This window comes from Leptodactylus fuscus, chromosome 11 (genome assembly GCF_031893055.1).
Source record: "Leptodactylus fuscus isolate aLepFus1 chromosome 11, aLepFus1.hap2, whole genome shotgun sequence".
NCBI classification, from domain to species: domain Eukaryota; kingdom Metazoa; phylum Chordata; class Amphibia; order Anura; family Leptodactylidae; genus Leptodactylus; species Leptodactylus fuscus.
Window position 1 is genome coordinate 55,452,028 of NC_134275.1, and position 19,452 is coordinate 55,471,479.

The 19,452-nt window shown below is 40.4% G+C and overlaps 1 protein-coding gene across 1 annotated transcript in view; it reads right to left on the reverse strand.

Annotated features, from left to right (window-relative positions):
- LOC142184404 (protocadherin-11 X-linked-like) overlaps nt 1-19,452 on the reverse strand; it is a 905,556-nt gene that overhangs the window by 409,935 nt on the left and 476,169 nt on the right. Inside the window, exon 4 of the mRNA XM_075259249.1 lies at nt 10,222-10,293. Within this exon, the coding sequence (XP_075115350.1) occupies nt 10,222-10,293 (72 nt within the window). The remainder of the gene's footprint in view (nt 1-10,221; nt 10,294-19,452) is intronic.

The following is a 19,452-nucleotide window of genomic DNA, read 5'->3' on the forward strand; positions in this document are numbered from 1 at the left end:
ATATCGTAAAAACCATGAAACAGAGACAGGAGCCTCATTACAGATCTTGCATCGGGGCCCAGAAGCTTAAAGTTATTCCTCTGATCCCCAGAGTATAATAATAAACTTTACCTCACTCATCTGGTTTGGAAAGAAAATGTTTGGTCCTAAATTAACTTTCCAAATAAACCTTATGAATATACAAATAACAAATTTTGTAAGGTCTGCCTATCAGTACCCAGTGATCGGCTGCTATCTTTGGGGATACCTGCCGGACTGTGTGCTGGTAGAGAGTGCCTGCAGTGCCACCACTGGTGAAATGAAATATTACACATTATCCATATCATTGGGTTGTTCTTGTAATATTGGATAGGACAGGTCCTCCAGGAACACTCTTTACAATGGTTGTTGACTTGGCCAAGTAATGAGAATCTTGAACAGGATTACTATCTATTAAATACAAATTTCCTAGTGGGAGTATGAAAATAGGTCGCAACGGGACAATCCTTTAATATCGACCACTTTTGAAGTTTGTTTTTTTTTTATTTTTATTGGCAGACCATTGGCCCCACCATCAGCATGGGAATGGAATAGAACTTGTGTTTCCACTTGAGCTGTTCGAATAACAACCACTCTGGCAGGTTATATGTTTTAGGTAGCTGTTCCTCCTGACCTGCCCATATACATGTATACTCAGTTTATGTGTTCTCAATAGGGAAAGGACAGGGAACTGCCCAAAACATGTGTCCCCTCCAGACACCTCTGACAGCAGTTTGTCACCACCTCAAACCAAAAGATCAGCAATAGAGATGAGTGAGTAGTATTTGATCAAGATATTAGATCGAATACTACGGTATTCAAAATACTCATACTCGATCGAGTACCACTTGCTAGTCAAATGGAAAAATTTGATGCAGAACCAGCGTTGATTGGCCGAATGCTATACAGTTGGCCAACCAATGCTGGTTCTTCTCCTACCTTTTGAAGTCTTCTCCGCGCAGCGTCCCCACGGCGTCTTCCGGCTCTGAATCCAATCTGCCAGGCATCAGGCCTGGGCAGAGCCGACTGCGCATGCCCGTGCTACAAGAAAATGGCCGCTTTGACTGTAAGCGGCCATTTTCTTGTAGTGTGGACATGCGTAGTCGGCTCTGCCCAGGCCTGGTGCCTGGCAGAGTGAATTCAGAGCCAGAAGACGCCGCGGGGACACTGCACGGAGAAAACTTCTCGGAGAATCCAGCCCGAACCTCACTCGTGGACTTGGTAAGTTGTATTTAATCAAATGTTGCCTACCCCTGAAACGAGCATTTTTCCCCCATAGACGATAATAGGGTTCAATATTCGATGCGAGTAGTCGAATATTGAGGGGCTACTCGAATCGAATATCGAATATTGAACATTTTACTGTTCGCTCATCTCTATCAGCAAGTTAAAAGCAAACCATCTTCATGGAAGAGTTTGTTGGCTTACCCTCTGTAAGCACTAGATAATTCAGCCGAAATGTTTGACTCTTCTCTCCTGTTTTTCCTGCAGCACTTTACTCCTGCGGCCCACCACATGGGATCTTAACCTAAGATACATTTTTGAATCTGGATCATGCCATTACAGACCTCAATGCACCTAGAAAGGGCTTCTATATTAATAGCTTATCCTTAGGATTGGTCACCAGTATGGTATCAGTAGGGGTAAAACCCCTGCCGATAAGTGCTGCATCCTTTACACAGATAGGTCATCAAATAACTCCAAGAAACTCACTGTGTACCAGTCACTGCAAAGAGAATACACCATGGCCACCTACCTGGAGAGAATATGCCACCCCAAACACAGACAGACCCTGAGCCGGTACAGACTGAGCGCCCACAACCTGGAGATGGAGACGGGGCGACACAGACAGACGTACAAGCCACGGGAGAACAGACTGTGCCAGCACTGTGACCAGGGGGCCCTAGAAGACGAGACCCATTTCCTGCTACACTGCACCAAATACTCAGCTGTGAGGGCCGTCTACTACCAAAGACTCTCTGCCCACATCCCAGACTTCATATCTGCAGATGAGAAGAGTAAACTCTACATCCTACTGGGAGAAAAAGAGGCCACTGTGGAGATCGCTGCCCAATACGTGTCCAGCTGTCACCAAACAAGAGGATGATGAGACTCCACAGACTGTTATGCCCCAAAACACCCACCCACCCCACCTCCCCTCCCCATATAGCGGTCACCAACTAAGAGGAAGATGAGACTCCACGGACTGCTATATCCCAAATCAGCCCCCCCCCCCCCATACTCTCCGCCTCGACTCCAACCCCCCCCCCCCCCCCCCCACACACACACACACACACACACTTTACTAGCTTTGGCAATGCCAAATATCTATCTGATTTGATTTGAATATCCAAGTCCAGGGAAACCCATTCCATTGACAGTATGGATTATTTTTGTGCTCTGCCCTCCGTTATCCTTTGCCCCATGGGGCCATAGTAATATAACATTGTATGACCAAGTTGTGCAATTGCTGTTGTGGAACATAGATCAGTAAGGACATGGCCACGTAACATTGTGTCACGGGTGCAGCTTTACTGTGGCCTTGTACATTATGGAAATAACAGTTATTCCATTAGACATGTTTTTCCAATTTTCCCAGGCACAACGCGTTTCGAGAAAATATCCAGGTCCCAGAGTACCCCTTTAAGTCAGAAAAGCGCCTAGAATAATAAGAGATCTTGTCTTAAGGTAATTTTGGCTGCTTCATTGAATGCTACCATTAGCCTGTATGTAATTTAACAGCGAATGTTATGATTTTATGTTTTTCAGCTCGAATAAGAACATTGCGAAAATTGGATATTTTACAGATCTGAACAACAAGTGACTCATCTGTTCAATATCACTGAGAGTGAATAAATATTCTTTGCAAATCACAATACAATTATGCTTGGATGGCATTAAAAGCGCGTATGGGATTATTCTTCATTTCTGTGAAAATGACAAAACACGAGTCCATTACACTTCAGGCCTGGGAAGAAGCACTCGTGCTCAACATCGACAAGTGAACATCAATGGACTGGGGACTACCGCGCCTTTTTTCTGCCTTGTTATTCAAATCCGAGGCTTGAAATGTGGCTCTTGAGCCAATAAATGGCGCCAATCACGCCATGAGAAATTTGATTCTACAATGTAATTACGGAGAGACATTAGAAGAGTTATTTATGCAGCCGGCATCGCAAGTCCTCATCTTGTGCAAGATCCTGCAGTGCTCGGGTGACCTGTTCATCAGAAAACAGTTTGGCTTCTGTGCGGATATTGTTCCCTATTTGTGTCACATCTGATAGATGTTAATTTGAGTTAAAATGTTCTTTTTGGAGCAATGCAGAAAAAATAATAATAAAATATCGGAGGTTTTATTGTATCGAGTCATGTCTTGTCTTCCTTCATCTTCAAAATGTTCTATCAGGGAAGCAACAGTGAAAAAAAATCTCACCGCAACAAGACAACTGAAGAATACAAGTTTGTCAAAAAGTCTTCACTCCTGACAATGGCTGTTGTGTTAGTGCGGCTGCAGTCATGTCGGGTTTTATAAAAATGGCAGCTGTTACCGGAGGAAACGTCTCATCGAGGAATCTCTCTAACATTTCTGGAACATGGCAGACAATGAATCCTGAGCACTGCAGTCATGTTTTGTGTATTAGATTTTTGTAGGTCCCTGGAGCTGCCGGCCGGAAAGACGCAAACTCAACAACCCATTCGAAAAACTGACAAAAGGTAGAAAAGTAAAGTCGACATATATTGTATATATATCCCTATCACTTATGTAACTCTGCACCAGTAACTGGACCTCATAGGTTCTTGGGTAAATCATAAAGCCATAATAAGTTCTATCATTAGCTCGTTTCTGACCACAAACCTATATACGGCCATTGGCTTGGACATGATTTAGTAGCCATGCCATCCAGTTCTCAGTTATCTTCCAATAGGAACTAGATTGGGCAACCTGGTTTGGGACTAGGGTTGAGCGATGGGGAAAGATTGGATTCTGATCGGCGATCAAGCAAATTTCACGATCAAGATCGGGATCGAGATCGGCTGGAAAATGATTGAAAATCAGATTTTAAAAATGATCCTGAAATCTCAAGATCGGCTCAACCCTATTTGGGACAAATCAATCTGACTTGAATTTCTCAAAAGTTTAGGTTTGCCACAAAACCATGTAGGTGGCTCCCCATGGTGCCAGAGCTTCTAGAGACCTCCTTGTATTCCTAAAGAACATTACTTATGGCAGCCAGTATAGCCACCCTAAGGAACATTTGTTAGGACTACCACTCAGATGTAGAGCATATCAACCCACATCAACATTAAGGCTACTGTATCTGTATAGCATTCCTAACAAATAGTTACCAGGGCCGTTATTTTGGTCAAGTTCTATTCTCATGGATCCCTCCATATTCAGAAAAGTATGGGGGATCTATGAAAACAGGTGGCCCTCAAGTGCAAGAAGGCCGTGAAAAATGGATGTATTTCATGGCCATTTTGTAATTCGGTCATGTGTCTCTAGCCTAAGTCATGGTCAATTCAACACCTGTCAATTGAGAACAAATATATTTGGACAAACAAATCCTGGGACCAAACAAGCCGAGCCCAAAACTAAATAAAATGTGAGAGGTTTGCCCAATACTAATAAGAACTGTTTGTTAGCTAATATGACACACTGTATACGTCTGGTTGGTGGAGGTCTGAACACTGTTGGTTGAAGGTTCATTTGGCTGACAGCTATTCCTTTCAGATGGCCTTTACACATGCATTCCCAGCTGGCCAAGTATGCATGTGTTTTGAATTGGGAAATGAATAAGCTATTGACAGACAATTCTGGAAACAGTTTATCTCCTTGATCAGAAAAGGATTGGATGTTGAAATTCAATTAGCCCAAAACTCCTTCTACCAACTTCTTAGGGTCCATTCACTCAGGGGAATTTGGCACTGATTCTCGTGTGGAATCCACGTCAGACTCAGCGCTGATAAAAAAAAAAAGACTCCCATTGACTTCAATGGTTTCCGTTCACTGCAAGAAACCCAATGAAATCAATGGGAGGCTTTATTTCCCATTGAGTTCAATGGGTTCCAAGTGGAAAGTGGAACCCATTGAAGTCAATGGGAGGCATATTTTTTCTTCAGTGTCAATGGACCCTTATGCTGAAGGACACCTCAAACACAAAGTGTAGTCAGTTAATTCTGCAAAACAGCTGGTAGGTGTTACTCTAATGTGTATTGGGACTTTAAACCTCATACTTATGTCATGACCTTGTTGGTCTTTCCTGAAACAGTGTTACCAATGGCTAGACGCTTTGTCAGAAATTGCAAACAACCCAATGATTCTTATTTGTTTCATTGCAGTTGTCTATGGTATGGAGTGACCCTGCTTTAGAGGAAAAATAAAAGGAATACTTTGCTCTATGAAGCCCATAATTAGTGAAGTTCCCATAGTCGCGGCCTTCTTCAGTCCAATACTAACCACATAGTTCATTGACTGATCAACAGTAATAACAAAAAATATACTTCAAGTAAAAATCCTTCTCCTACATTTGTAAACTACTCTAGGGTACCATAGAAAGATATTTTTTAAGCACATTATCTTGTATTCCAAGACATAACTTGATTAAATTGGAGATGGGAACCAGACTTAGACCCCTATATGCCATTTTCCAACACTACTGCGATACGTGAAGACTTCTATAGGGTCAGGAGGTGTGGCCCCTATAAGCCCCACTCCTCAGGGACCTGATAAGACCCCCAGCCTCTGTAGTGCTTATGCCCTTGTAGCGGACCTTCAGAAGTTCGCATCACGAATCAAACATCATCGCAGGCAAGAACTAATTATTTCAGCATCTCAAGCCTTCTCTACCCGCTGCAGATGTCTCCTCTGAATGTTTACGACCTTCACGAGCCTCAGTGCATTTTGCTTTTAGCAGTTTATTTCACTTTTTCATTGTTAAGAAGAGAAATAATATCACCCGATTGGTACCTATACGGCTTTCAGCTGAAAACGTGGCAGTTTGTGAGCCGAATGAATATTACTTTGGAATGTCTTAGGCTCCCAATGCTAATCCTGACTCCAGAGACGGACTTATGCTCTCTCTTTATTTGATGATGTCAGTAATTATTCTGCTGTAAAATCACTGTGGGCTCAGGGCACCGAGTTCTGGTTTAGAATGATGAGAGAATAGCGCGGTGATAATGGAATGTAGAACAACCTGTTAACCCTTTGCTGGATGCCTGGCGCAGTTCTAGGTTTACAAAATATTTTCGACTATAAATGTAATAAACAAGGGCCCTTTAAGGATGTAACGCCTAAATAAGAAATAGCTCATATTCTACAACTATTGATGACCAGAAGCACAAGAAAATAAAAAAAATAGGTTAGGGCTAGAAAAGAGCACAAAGGAAGACTATTGCATGGCACTATATGGAGGCAAACTATTCCCTAATGTTGCCATGTGCCGCTATGTGATCCCAAAATCTGAAGGTATTTTGCACTATAAGGGTGTGCTCATATCTGGATCCTTTGATCCATTCTTCTAGGCCTAATATAGAATTGTTAAACCAGTAAAGAAGGACAACCACCGGTCCAAAGGGACCCTGTTGACTAGAATGGGGTCTGCCAGTTATCCATTAATTTCTCCCCAACTAGAGTTGAGCAATCGGGATTGGAAAAGATCAAATCCCAATCAGCAATCGAGTAAATTTCACAATCGGGTTCCAATCTTGCCTAAAAAAGATTGGGAATGGAATTCCGATCCCGATGGCTCAACTTACCTGCACAGAAGCGCTGCCACTGCTGCTCCCCATTGTATTCGCTCCTCTTCTCTCTACATCACATGCCTGCAGAGCGCCGTGCGCACCCCTGCCTCCCAGGCTAGTGTTACAGATGCTGGGAGAAGGTGGGGCTTATGGCTTAGGAGAGTGTGGGTGGGTACTGTACTGTACCCGCCCACACTCTCCTAAGCCACAACAATCCCTGCCTACTCCCAGCACATGGCGCTCTGCAGGCATGTGAAGTAGAGAGAAGAGGAGTGAGAACAACAGGGAGCGGCAGTGATTCTGTGCAGGTAAGTGGGGGGGACTAAGTATCTGGGAGATTTTTTAATCACTACACAGTGTGGAGTCCAAAAATTGAAGCCTTCAATTTTTGGACTCCACGCTGTGTAGTGAACATGATCGTTTTTAAAATACGATTTTCGATCATTAAAAAATCCCAATGACTTGCATTAGGATCGGAATTGGGATCGGGTTCGGATGGAAAATGATCAGAAACCAAATTTTAAAAACAATCCTGAAATCTCAAGATCGGCTCAACCCTAGCCCCATTGTGTCCCATTGGGCACTGATGGGGTCTGTTATGTTGGATGTATTTTTATTTTTATTTTCCTATAACACAATAGGAAAACCTAAAACGGCAGCACAAACGTGAACAAATCCGGATCATTCCCCAGAAGGATTTATCATACAACCTATATCAAATATATGCACAAATATTCAGTAGTTTTGACCTAAGAAACTCAGAGTGACATATTCCTATATCGGTGACGGCACAATTGCCTCTTTCTAGAAAACAATCAACTCTTATTTAGTAACCAAAAAACTCCCCGGAACATTCTCCAATATTTCTTTCCTATTGGTTGACTTCACAGTAAAATCCTGGAGACATTGTAACAACTTGTGCCCAAGAGGTATATAATTTGCTTTGTCTAGCACAGTAATTTCGGCACAATGATCATAAAACAAGCACTTGCGAGATAAACTGTCCGTAGACCAAAGCATGGCTAATGAAAGATTTTCAATACGCAGACATAAGTCAAACAACAACTTGCAGCTAATTTACTTCTCTATTGCCAGAATGGTCTAATCTGTTATTCTGCTCCTTGATTACATTTCTTTTTGGCCATCGATAGTGCAAATTATATCTTTCTTCAATCAAACAAACATTCTCCGAGAAAATGAACTTCCCAAGCTCCGTCTTATGGCAACTGAGAAAAGGCAGCAGCAAGCAAAAATACTGTAGACAGCAAGTAACAAGATTGCATTGTAGCAGGAGCGAGAACTCAAGAGTCATTGACATGTGGATCCTATTATAGGACAACTCCCCAAGTTCTCATGTTATTAAGCCCCAAAGTGTTATCCATAGATATAACATGTCATAACTGAAACAGTCTGTTCGTTGGTATAGAGAGTCCCTAGAGTTCCATACTATGAGCTATAGGCACTGTGTTATGAAGGTACAATAAACTCCATATATATCCCTGAGCACAGCTTCCTGGATTAAAGGTGTTGGCAAGGAAATATTATTGATGTCCTAAAGAATATCTAATGGGTGGGGGTCCAACAGATGACCCCTGCATGGATAAGCTGTACGGGACTACTTACAACATTCTTACTATACATTGAACAATTGGTGCCGTGTCTTCTATAGTGCCCAAGTATCAGAACAGCAGTTCCAGTAACAGCCCTTAACCACTATATATTGTCACCAACTGCTTTGGGCTCTGCGCTGTGTATAGTATGAGCATATGAAGTGGCCCTGAACAGAAGGGTAACCTCAATTGCTAAATATTTAATGGGCTCACTTGCCAGTTAGGATAGCGTGGCAAGGCCCAGTAGCAACTGCTACCTTGTGTCCCCTATAGCTATTATTGTCTATAGCTAATTCATTTGGGGGCCTCCTGTTGGCTCACTGATCGGATATTTGTGGCGTACCCTAAGAATACACCATATACAAAAAAAGCCACCTCTTTAAACAAGTTATCCAGAACTATGATAGGATTGGCTGTGACCTCTTCACTACTTCCCAAGCATGTGCTTGGTATTACAGATCAATTCATTTTAATGGGAATGAGATGTAGTAAGGTTATGTGACCAATGGATGGGATGTTACTCCCTGAGAAGAGGAAGTGGAGCTTAACATCATATTCTCAGATAACCCCTTTACTATAACTTGTAGTCATAGAATCACCATATGTATCAGGCATAAGATATAAAATAGTTGCCACACTGAAGCTCAGTCTTAAAATATGTCCCTAAATATCCTAAAAGTTCCTGTGAATGCATCAGTACTGTACATTGTCTATATGTTAGTTGTCCTTGACTAAAGTCTGCTATGCTATTGGCGTAAATCAGCTTGGGGAATGAAGGTTACCTAGAGGTATATGTATACCATTCTAAAAACATCTATTATGTCTGAACATCCTATATCGAGTGATATATGGTTTTATATGGTTTTATATGGTTTTATATCCAAGTACTCTCTAGAAAGTTGGTTCTTGACGTGACTGATTTCTATTGATTATTTTTTATGCACCAGGAGGTCTATAAGGAAACAATGTTGTGTCATAGACAAAAGTATCTTCATTGTAAAGCATTTCCACCATTGTGTAAGTCAGTCTCCTTATTGCAATGACTAAGGTACTAAGAACCTCATATGATCCTAATGCTAAGCTGGTCAGCTGAATCTAAATCTCCGCTACTAAGTAGATGATGTCATGACGGGATAAATTACGTTATCTTACGTCCCTGTAGATTGTTTCAAGTTATGGAGTTGAATACAAGACCACGAATGTCTTTGAAATAAAAAACTATAGCCAGACTCTTCCAAAGATCCAAAAGAACTGAAATGTTATTTTTGGACTATCACCAATTTGGTTTTCTGTAACGGTGAGGAAAAACAACAACTTAGACAATTAATAAATCCATTTTTACACCAATGAGCTATATAAATAGATTTAATAGGCAATAATAATCTTTGTATCAAAACCATATTGATGAGGGTCTTACTGTTCAGGTACATCTTGAAAGACACAGAAAGCCGAAGAAGCAACCAGAAGAAACTAATTCTCCAGTGGCCATAACTTTTAATGGATGATTCTCTTTTGTACCAGAATTCAGAAATCCTAAGACACTGGACATACTAGAATCCAGTAGATCCAAGACATTGGACAATACCTGAATCCAAAAGACCCAAGGCATTAGGTATACCAGAATTCAGAAGACCCATGAAACTGGGCATACCAGAAGCCAAAAAACCAAAGACATTTTCTATACCATAATTCAGAAGACCCAAGACATTGAGTTGCCAGGATCCAGAGGACCCAAGACACTAGGTATACTAGATACCAGAAGACATAGCTCTGCTTTACCCTTGTAACACCTCAACCACTGAAAATAACAATATATAACCATCTCAAACTTTATGACAAAATAACATACCGGTGGTTGACTCCAGGTCTCCAGATTTGATTCCTTTAGAGGAGATTGAAGTTTACCAATTTCTTTTCCTTGCTGAAAAAGAAAATAATGAAGAATATTAGCCAAGTGACATTAATTTCCGGCATACTGGATAACAAGATCCACTACATCACAAGGATACTGGGCCATTTTGTCACCTCAAGACAAGGTTCTTCAAAAATGATCCTTGAGTGAAGGAGGTTGTTGATGTATCTGCTCCTTATACACTTGAGATTGTAATAATTGGTGTCTGGCTCGGTGGGAACGCAGATGTGAATATGACATCAAGTTTGCCATCAATGTAGCGCATTCTCTGAGATATTTCTGTACTTGAAGATTATGTATATTTCCTCCCCGATACATAAAGGATTACAGAATCTCCTCAAGTGATGAATAAAGTGAACGTTCATTAGTAAAAGTTTTTGGTAGTAACATTTACCGAGACTGCAAGTAATGAATTGCGGTTCCAACCCACAGCAAATGTGTTGCCTACTCCTCCAGAGCATTGGGGCTTTGAAATGAATGATTATTGCACCAGCAAAAGAGGAAAGTTAATACTGTATCTTCCACTTAGAGAGTAACACACTATTACCAACTGATAAAACAATCTCTGGAGTATTATATTGCAACAAGAAATGCACACTTCATTAACAGGAGTTCCATCAATTGATTAAATGCGTGTTCATCATTTTATGTTTCGCAGCCTGTCTCGAGTCACTAGAAGGCATTAAAGTGCCAGCTCAGGAAGATCAAATTATGTGGTCTGTCTGAGTGGAAAGGTTTCTAAGGATATGACTGTCAAGTTGTAAAAGATAAAAAATAAGTGCAGGAGCAGAGTGAAAAATAACCTCTATGTCTGCATTCTACGTATAGGAGGAGAGACGGGGAAATATTGTTAGAGTAGATCACAGGAAAGTCAAATGGTCAGAGTACTGCAACAAGGTTCCCTGCAATTTTCACTCTGGCCGAATAACCTAACACTTGATCATTTTTTATGAGTTTTCTTTGTAGCAGTCACTTCATTAACAGAATCACAGACAGGATTACAATAGAAGATAAAACCTCTATAGGTAACACCCATGGTGACCCATCGTTATGTCACTACTTACAATAGATGATGTCACAACTTGTCTACTCATATAAAACTCTCCCATAGATCCCAATAAATTGTCTCCAGGCTTCTTTTTATCTATGACCATGGTTATGCTTTAAAGGATATATTACTAAACACTATTAACAGAACGGAGGGGAAGCTCAGGAAAAATGGCCGACCATATTATCTTTTTTTTTTTTTTTTTTTTTAATGTGGATTGTGAACCCCATATAGGGCTCACAATGTACAGGCTTCCCTATCAGTATGTCTTTGTAGAATGGGAGGGAATCCATGCAAACACGGGGAGAACATACAAACTCCTTGCAGATGTTTGTCCTTGGCAGGATTTAAACCCAGGACTCCAGTGCTAAAAGGCTACAGTGCTTGTACAGAAAATAGAATTTAAGAAAAAAAAAGTTGCACAATCTGCAAATAAATGTTGTCCGGTTGGATTTCTGGTTTTAATAAAAAAAATATATATATATAAATAATAAATAATATATATATATATATATATATATATATATATATATATATATATATATTTAAAAAATTATATACTACTCTATAAATGTATATGGTATACATATTATTCTTACATAAAAACATAAAAAATATGTATGTTCAATGTATACAATGGTGACACATTCTCTTTAACATGTAATATTTAGTTCCAACATTCATAACAGGAGAACACATTATAACAGGAGGGTCCATATTCTGCTCCAGGACCCTATAAAATGACCCTATGCATCTGAATATAGAAGCTTAATTCACAGTAGCAAAGACGGATATGCAGATAGAGATGTAGAGCTGGGTAAGTCAGGGTTTTCTAAGGAACTGCAGGTACCTCTGCTTTATCTTGACTTATTAAGTTATCAGTGTGACTGAAGAGAACAGTTAAATGACAAATTGAGCTCTGCTGCATGTGTAGATAAATAGACTTCTACACCAAAAGCATTCGCTCATTGCCTCTGCTGGGTCACATTAATACACTCGGCAGCACTATGTATACATTGGAATTGTATCAAGGTTACATTTGCATAATGTATCATGTGGGAAGACATCTAAGAGTGGTTTAATGTTTTCATATATCTCACTGAAGTCCATAATACTCTTTGCATACTGTATGTCATTTTAATTATAAATTCTCATGTGCTTAAATATCTTAAGAGTTGCTTAGTCAGCACTTTTAGGTAAGTAGTTGGGGAAGGATTTCGTCAGCATAGTAATTATCTGAGCTTCCTGAAGAGGATCATAGGAAGGATTTCTTAGAAGATTTCCCTCTATAAATTAAGCATGTTCTGATATGTATCTGATAATATTAAGCAGGGTCTTAAATATTGGGATTCCTCAATGCTGAGCTGGATGCTGCTGGTTACATTGGGAGCTGGCCATGGTGCTGAACAGCCCACTGTGATGGATTCTATGCCCCCATAATGAGTCTGATTGAAAAGTTACCACAAATTATAAAATATCCCTATAGCTAAAGATGAAAAATTTCCTCTTAATTTCCATCTAGTGCCTCACCTTTGTCCGAACATCATTAAGTGCAGTTGTCGCCTATTATACCTTACCCATCCGCTAAAACTAAGGTACATATGAGTTCCAACTCCATGAATGGTCATTGTATTCATTCTGAGCATGATAAACCTAACTTCTCATGGGACTGTCTTCAGGTGCAAGGGTCTACTCAGTCTACAAAGCTGTATTAACAGCACATTCTCCTTCCCCCCTTCATGTCTTCCCTAATCATTGAGAGTCCCCCTTCCTCCCACTGTGTTGCCCATTGGGCTTCTTGTTGGGTTGGGCGAGACATGGAGAGCCTAAAAAGTGCAGTAATATCCACAAGTGGAGAAGAAAAGCCCTGGCAGGGTATTATCTAGGAATTTGTCACAAGTCACCTAATTACCTATCCAGCAAACCAAGCATACACAAGCAAAAGTACAGTAACTTTACCTTTAAGAGCTTCCGTTGCCTATTCATTTAGCAGTTGGGTCATGTTTCATGCTACTCCCTTCTCTCTACCTGTCTCTGTCAATTACTGAGAGTGTCCTGCCATTGCCATGCCCATGCTGCTGCCTGTTGGGTTAGTGAAACATGAAGAGCCAAAAAACAAAAAAACAATAGTGTGCACTGCCCCTAACAGGTGTAGTTGTATGGTGATGCAATTGAGAAAAAGGTCCTGGAAGGGCACTATCTAGCGAATATAATTAGAGTCACATACCTAGCTATTCATCAAACCAAACATGCACAATTCATTTCCTTTTCAAGACCTTCCCTGATCTATTCATTTTGTGGGTGGTAAACTTCATGGATCTGAAGTCAGGTTTTAAATTTCATTCCCACTCCATCCACAACCTGTCCCCTCCATATATCTCCGAACTAATCTCCCACTACCTGCCCACATGTAACCTCAGATCCTCCAATGACCTCCTACTCCACTCTACTCTCATCCGCTCCTCGTAACCGTCTCCAAGACTTCTCCCGTGCATCCCCCATACTCTGGAACTCCTTACCAAGACACATAAGACTGACCCCCATAATCACAGGCTTCAAGAAGGCCCTGAAGACTCACCTATTCAGGAAGGCCTACAACCTCCAATAACACTATCACCGCACTGCCATCTGTACAGTCTCCCCCTCTCCTTCTGTCTCTATCCCCTTTCCCTCATAGACTGTAAGCCCTCGCGGGCAGGGCCCTCTACCCCACTGTGCCAGTCAGTCATTGTTAGTATTGTATATTTTGTGTACTGTATGTAAACCCCCAAATGTAAAGCACCATGGAATGAATATAATAATGTACAGCACCATGGAATGAATATAATAATGTACAACACCATGGAACTAATATAATAATGTACAGCACCATGGAATGAATATAATAATGTACAGCACCATGGAATGAATATAATAATGTCCAGCACCATGGAATTAATATAATAATGTACAGCACCATGGAATGAATATAATAATATACAGCCCCATGGAATGAATATAATAATATACAGCCCCATGGAATTAATATAATAATGTACAGCCCCATGGAATTATTATAATGTACAGCACCATGGAATTATTATAATAATGTACAGCCCCATGGAATGAATAAAATAATGTACAGCACCATGGAATGAATAAAATAATGTACAGCACCATGGAATGAATATAATAATGTACAGCACCATGGAATATATAATATTATATTATATAAATATATATAATAAATAAATAATCCCTTCATATCCTCATCATTCATTGAGTGTATCCTCAGACGGCCATGCCTATTCTGTTTCCCCTTGGGTTCAGTATCCACTACGCCTTCAAAGACTGAATGTTGTGGTTGTATGTTTTGTCACTAAGAAAAAAAAAAGCCCTAGCAGGACACCAAGGGAATGTTCAGTCTCAGCAAAAATCAGAGTCAAAGTCAATACAAAGCCCTTAAAACACAGACTTTTCCCTATTATTAAAGTAATACGATACACTGTATCTTTTTCTTTTTCATTAACAGTGAAGTCGGATTTAATGTACTAAATGTTCTCTATATTTCCTCTGTGAATTGATATTGAAATCTGATTGTTAATTCTTTCAATTATACAAAAATAACTTAAAGTTGAAGACGTCTGATATCTGGATGCGTTTTTTCTTTTATTACCTCTCATTTAGCTTCTTAATTTTTTCCTGGTAATGGTCTTATGACAGCAAAATCCATTTAACAAATAAATGTATCCACATAACTACTCTCCACAGCCGCGCTCCGGCCCATCCAGGAGCCATTAGTTATTCAACCGTAATAAACATAATGTTTATTGAGACGCTCATCACAACGAACAAAAATATGTCTCCCATTTCCACTGGTTAAAGACCTGAATTCACCGCACAAAAGGACAAAGCGTAAAGGCCGATATTAATGACCCAGCAGAAGGAGCATTGTGTGAGGACTGGATAGTTACTGCGCCCTGGAAAGTTCAGCATGACATGAAAGTGAAAAACATACCGTTCTGAGGACTCCGAGAAAAAATAGCCTTAAATTATATGCGGTATAAAGAGTTCACTGAAGACAAACATGAATCTGTTATGTCTATAGAAACCTGACAGAAATTACCAGGTGCCAGTGACATTATTGTTCATTAGAGAACTGTATTATACTGCTTACATTTTTATACACAGTAGTATTATAGTAGTTATATTCTTATACATAGGAGGCAGTATTATAGTAGTTATATTCTTGTACATAGGAGCAGTATTATAGTAATTAGATTCTTGTACATAGAAGGTAGTATTATAGTAGTTATATTCTTGTACATAGGAGTAGTATTATAGTAGTTATATTCTTGTACATAGGAGTAATATTATAGTAGTTATATTCTTGTACATAGGATCAGTATTATAGTAGTTATATTCTTGTACATAGGAGCTGTATTATAGTAGTTAGATTCTTATACATAGGAGCAGTGTTATAGTAGTTGTATTCTTGTACATAGGAGCAGTATTAGGGTGCATTCAGACTACGTAACGCCGGGCGTGTATGAGAGCCGTACACGCCGACATTACGGCAGACTGCCGAACACTTCCCATTCACTTCAATGGGAGCGCTCGTAAACGCCGCTGTTACGAGCGCTCCCATTGAAGTGAATGGGAAGTGTTCGGCAGTCTGCCGTAATGCCGGCGTGTACGGCTCTCATACACGCCCGGCGTTACGTAGTCTGAATGCACCCTTATAGTAGTTATATTCTTGTACATAGGAGCAGTATTATAGTAGTTATATTCTTGTACATAGGAGCAGTATTATAGTAGTTATATTCTTGTACATAGAAGCAGTATTATAGTAGTTATACTCTTGTACATTGGAGCAGTATTATAGATATATTCTTGTACATAGGGGGCAGTATTATAGTAGTTATATTCTTGTACATAGGAGCAGTATTATAGTAGTTATATTCTTGTACGTAGGGACAGTATTATCGCAGTTATATTCTTGTACATAGGGGGCAGTATTATGACAGTTATATTGTTACATATAGTGGGCAGCATTATATTTCTTTAGAACTAGATTTATACTTATATTTAGCTTAGTTCTTCTAATAAGTGGATTGAATGGATCTTAAGATTGACAGCTAGGCAGCAATTTGTTGTGAGGCAAAAATGTGCTTTCTGTTTTCCATGATGACTATCCGTTTACCTTGGCCATTAATGGAGGATAAATTCCTATAAGATGGCATTTTACTCTGATTTGACAGAATTGGCCCAAAAATTGTTTTTCTGTAGCCACATTTCTACCTTTCATCTTATCAAAGTAAACTTTTTTTTTTTTGAAGAAGAAGAATTGAGCTTTTCACTCCTAAAATTGATGATGCTTTTGACTTATTAGAGGAGCACTTTCCTTCAGGATCCATCTAAAACCTCTCACTAATGCTTTTTATTTAATAACGGAGCATCTGAATATTTTGAAGAGCAATAACTTCTCACAGCAGTTTACCATTGCAAATATCAGATTTTAAAAGCAAATTTCCCCGTTTCACTGGCCGTTTTGCTGAAAAGCTCTGAATGCTTCTTAGTACCAATAATGCTAATGGTTATTGATTAACTCGACGAGCAAAAAACAACAAGCAAAATTCAAACACATTATGAAACATTTTCACAGACGCCTTAGAAAATCTGCTAAACCAGCAAAAACTTCAGGCCGCTTCTCCTATGGCCAGAAATAATAAAAGTATCATAGATCATAGCATTACTGTAAACCAAACGTGTCTGTGCCCCAATCTGTTTCACTTGTTTTTTGGAATGGTCAGGATCTGAAATAAGTACAATACTACTCATGTCCTGTATTCAAGTTTAGAAATTCTGCCCCAGATTTTCTATTGTGACTAAGTCTAGACGGTGGCATAAACGCAGCACATCTTTGGTGCAGTGTGGAACATCTTTGCACATCCAGTTTGGTCTAAAGTTTTTTGACTAGTTAGACGTGGTATTTTCAGAAAAATGGGTGTGGGGCTTAAATGCAACATAACAATGTAAAAAAATAAATAAATACTGGGACACAGTATCATGCCCATAATGACCCCTGCACACAGTATTATACCCCATAGTGGCCCCTGCACACAGTATCATGCCCCATAGTGGCCCCTTCACACAGTATTATGCCCCATAGTGGCCCCTGAACACAGTATTATACCCCATAGTTGCCCCTGCACACAGTATTATCCCCCATAGTGGCCCCCATACCAGTATCATGCCCCATAGCGGCCCCTGTACACAGTATTATGCCCCATAGTGGGCCCTGCACACAGTATTATGCCCCATAGTGGTCCATGCATACAGTATTATGCCCACTGTGGACACCCATGAACAATTATTATACTCTGGAGTCTTTTCAGACCCCAGAGTACAAAAATCAGAGACCAAGGGGAGGATACAAACATAAAAACAATGTTACTTACCTCCCCATGGCTCTGACACACTCCTCGGTGATGTCAGCCAACTTCATTGATGGAAGAGATGTCACTTGATCCGGAGCTAGCATCGCAAAGCATAATGATACTGGCCCAGCCCACGTGATATCACCAAGTAGGCCCGAAAGCCTTCCAGAGCCAGGAGAGTTAAGTAAGTGTTTTTTATTTTCCCTAACCTCTCCTGGGTCTCTGATCTATATATGCATTATACCCCCCTCCCCCCTCGTAGAATGAGGTTTGTGGAGTTTGCAGACCCGTGGCCTGTCTTACTAAACCTGGCAAAAGGGGAAGCACTGGCGGCCATGAGCAAGAGTCAGGATCGGTAAGTAAATAGGGCCCATTACCTGCTGGAGTCAGGTAACTGACTATTTAAAAAAATTAAAAAAAAAGTGGTAGTGGCTGCTGCTGGCCCTCCTAATGTTCTGGGCCTTGTGGCAGCTGCTACCCCGGTAGTTTTGCCCCTTGTATACATTGAAACCACTAAGTAATGTATATAATTCCTCTGCAGACTTATGTATCTCCAAGGTAACAGACTACAAACAAATGTAGTCAGATCTTACACTTATTACAGATTTTAAAGGGAACCTGTAACACCATAAACTGGCCCCAACAGAGAGGCACTAACGAAAAGAGAATTACGTCATCATGCACACGGTCATTTAGATTAGTTAGAAACATTGTATCAGGGCAGGAGCATAATTTACATAGTAGATGAGGTTGGATGTAGACACCAGTCCATCAAGTCCAATCTATAACCCTACAGTACCCTATAGTGTTGATCCAGAGGATAGAAAAAAAAAAAAAACCTGAGCCTTATACCAGATTGTACTCCTTCTATCCATGGTGAGGCTCCTAAAACGGTCACATCTGCATGTTTAGATTTCCAAAAACTGTACAAAATTATTAAAAATATATAGAAGTGAAAGATATTACACATTAAAATGATACTTTGCCAGCAATGACTGGACCTCTGTTTGCTCATCAACAAAAAAATTGGAAAAAAACATTATAAGTAGAGATGAGCGAACAGTAAAATGTTCGATATTCGTTTTGAGTAGCCCCTCAATATTCGACTACTCGAATTGAATATTGAATCCTATTATAGTCTATGTGGGGGAAATGCTTCAGGGGTTTCAGGGGTAGACAACATTCGATCAAATTATACTTACCAAGTCCACGAGTGAGGGTCGGGCTGGATCCTCCGAGAAGTCTTCTCCGTGCAGCGTCCCTGCGGCGTCTTCCGGCTCTGAATTCACTCTGCCATGCATCGGGCCTGGGCAGAGCCGTCTGCGCATGCCCGCACTACAAGAAAATGGCCGCTTACAGTCAAAGCGGCCATTTTCTTGTAGCGCGGGCATGCACAGATGGCTCTGCCCAGGCCCGATGCCTGGCAGAGTGATTTCAGAGCCGGAAGACGCCGCGGGGAAGTTGCATGGAGAAGACTTCTAAAGGTAAGAGAAGAACCAGCATTGATTGGCCGACTGTATAGCATTCAGCCAATCAACGCTGGTTCTGCATCAAACTTTTCCATTTGAATAGCAAGTGGTACTCGATCGAGCACGAGTATTTTGAATACCGTAGTATTCGATTGAATACCTACTCGATCGAGTACTACTCACTTATCTGTAATTATAAGCCATCCATATCGGTCATTGTCTCAAGCTCAGT